The following is a 2302-nucleotide window of genomic DNA, read 5'->3' on the forward strand; positions in this document are numbered from 1 at the left end:
AAGCGCTTCTCTCTTTGGCTTTCTGTTCATCTCTCGAAGTCTCTGTTCTTTGTCTCAGTCTCAGCCTCTGCACGTTTGTCTCAGTCTCTTCTTTCTACCCCTCTCTCCTTTCCTTCAGTCTCAGTCTTTGCATTTGTCTTAGTTTCTGTCTCAGTGTTGGTCTTTGTCTTTCTCTGGGTCTGTGCTGCACTTTTGTGTCTGTCTCCTCATTTGTCTCCCTTTAATTTAAAAAAAATCAAATATTCTTTTTTTTGTGGGAAACAATAATAATTAACAAATAAAAACATTTTGATACACAAAGAATCAGAAATGTCCTTGGATAAGAAACTGCTGCTAAGTGCTGTCTATTTTAGAAGAATCACAGATATAAATATAGAAAACAATATAAAATATACAATCACATCATGCTAAACTATCTATATAAAACCTATATAATTTAACGAGGTAGCAGCAAAGCCTTTCTAGCTACCTTCCCCAAGGATTTTTCATTGTCTTCTTTGTCCCTTTAGCTCTGTGTCAATCTCTCTCTTCTTTTTCTGGCCTTCTGACTCCTGGGTTCAGGCCCCTTGGGGACCGAGCACCCACCCAGGAGGTTAGTGGGAGGTGAGGATTAGGAGTTCAGTTTGGCACCTCCCCTGAGGCCTGGAATCTTTGACTTGACTGGGCTTGTGAAGAGGTTGTTCGTGTGTGTGTGTGTGTGTGTGTGTATGTGTGTGTGTGTGTGCTCGGGTGTGTAGATGGAGCACAAGGGACTTCTTCAAGCCAGGTTGCTGCCTATGGCTTTCCCAGGATTGGGGAAGAGACAACTTGAATGCTTTGGGGGTTAGGAATGGCCTCTCCTGTCGATTCTCCTCTCCCTCGCCCACGTATGGTCCTCAAGCCTCCTTTTCCTCTTCTCTACTTTTCTCCTCTTTCTATTTCCTCTCTCCTCTCTTCCTATCCACCCATCTTTCCCCTTCCTTGTTTCCTTCTCTCTTTTTTCTTTTCATTACTTTTTTCTTTTCCTCCCTTTTTCTTTCACTCATCCTTTTACTTTTTTCAGTTTTATTTCTTTCCATTCTATCCTCTCCCCTCTCCTTTCTCATTCTCTTTTCCTCTCTCACTCTATTTTCCTTCTCTCACTTTCATTTTGTATCTCTACTGCCTCAGAATGGTGTCTGCTTGGTGATGGAGTCTTTCTTATCTCCATTTTCCCTCTCCTCCTCTCCCCTCTCTCCTCTTTTCTCTCTTCATTTTTCCCCTCCTCTCCCCTCCTGTCTACACTCTCCTGTCCCCTTTCCCTCCCTCCCTTTCTCAGATTTCTTTTTTTCCTTCCCATCATGGCCTTCCTTACTCTTTACCCTCCTTTCTCCCTCTCTTCTCCCTCCCTTTTTTCCACTTACATGCTTCCCTTCCCCTTCCAGAATTTACAGGTGTTAATGATTGGTGCACAAGGAACCTTGAAGTTCCTATTCTTGTTTCTTTGCTATGTGCCCTTGAGGGAATTGCTTGCCTGCTTCCTGGGTTCAGTGTCCTTATGGTTGGAATGAGGATTCAGTGATCCATTCTCCCCAGGAACAGGAATCCAGGACCGTGTGGATTACTGGCAACCCCTCCCTCTCCTCCTCCCCCCCCCATTCCCCTTCCCCTTTCTTTCAACAAAGACACACACAGACCCTCCTTTAGTTGCAAATGGGTTTATTTCAGAGGAGGGTGATGGCTGAGAGTAGAAGGTGAGAAGAAGGCCAGGAAAAGACCGGCTCATTTCTTCCTCATTGTTTCCCTTAACCAGTCTGTATACTTGCATATCTTGGTGTAAACTCCAGGGATACCTGATTGGTTGCAAGGACCTACAGCCCCCCATGACACCAGGCCCTGCAAGACGTTGTCACACACCAGTGGTCCTCCTGAGTCCCCCTATAACAAGAGAGACAGAGACATGGACCTGAGCCTAGGAACCAAATGCAAGGCTCTCCTCTCCCTCTGTGATGTCTCTCCCTTAGCTCCTCCTCCAATGCAGTCTCTCTCTGTCTCTCCATCCCTCTGTCTGTCTTTTCTGTGTACTTCTCTGTGTCTCTGTCTCTCCTCTCTCATTTTTGATCTGTCTCTCTCTTCACATCTCTTTCCATTTTTCTGTCTCTGTCTCTCTGTGCATCTTTGTTTATCTCTGTCTCTTTGTTTCTCTATCTCTTTTTCTCTGTGTATCTCTGTCTTTGTCTATTTCTCTATGTCTCTGTTTTGCCTCTCTCTTTTATAGCTCTTTGCATATCTCTTTCCATTTTTCTTTCTCTCTCTCTTGGTTTCTCTGTCTCTGTCTCTCTCT

The 2302-nt window shown here is 44.5% G+C and overlaps 1 protein-coding gene across 4 annotated transcripts in view; it reads right to left on the reverse strand.

Annotated features, from left to right (window-relative positions):
• The window catches only part of LOC138161842 (kallikrein-12-like), a 27114-nt gene that overhangs the window by 20332 nt on the left and 4480 nt on the right, over nt 1-2302 (reverse strand). For 3 of the 4 annotated variants that reach the window (XM_069088835.1, XM_069088837.1, XM_069088836.1), the window contains exon 6: nt 1661-1896. The exons of the other annotated variant lie outside the window; for it this stretch is intronic. In XM_069088835.1, coding sequence (XP_068944936.1) covers nt 1741-1896 — 156 coding nt within the window. In that variant the 3' untranslated portion in view covers nt 1661-1740. Of the gene's footprint in view, nt 1-1660; nt 1897-2302 lie in introns of those variants that run through there. 4 annotated transcript variants of the gene reach the window in all.

Source organism: Petaurus breviceps, unplaced genomic scaffold (genome assembly GCF_028583685.1).
Source record: "Petaurus breviceps papuanus isolate PSGF00001 unplaced genomic scaffold, PetGlider_PUasm1.0 185, whole genome shotgun sequence".
NCBI lineage: Eukaryota > Metazoa > Chordata > Mammalia > Diprotodontia > Petauridae > Petaurus > Petaurus breviceps.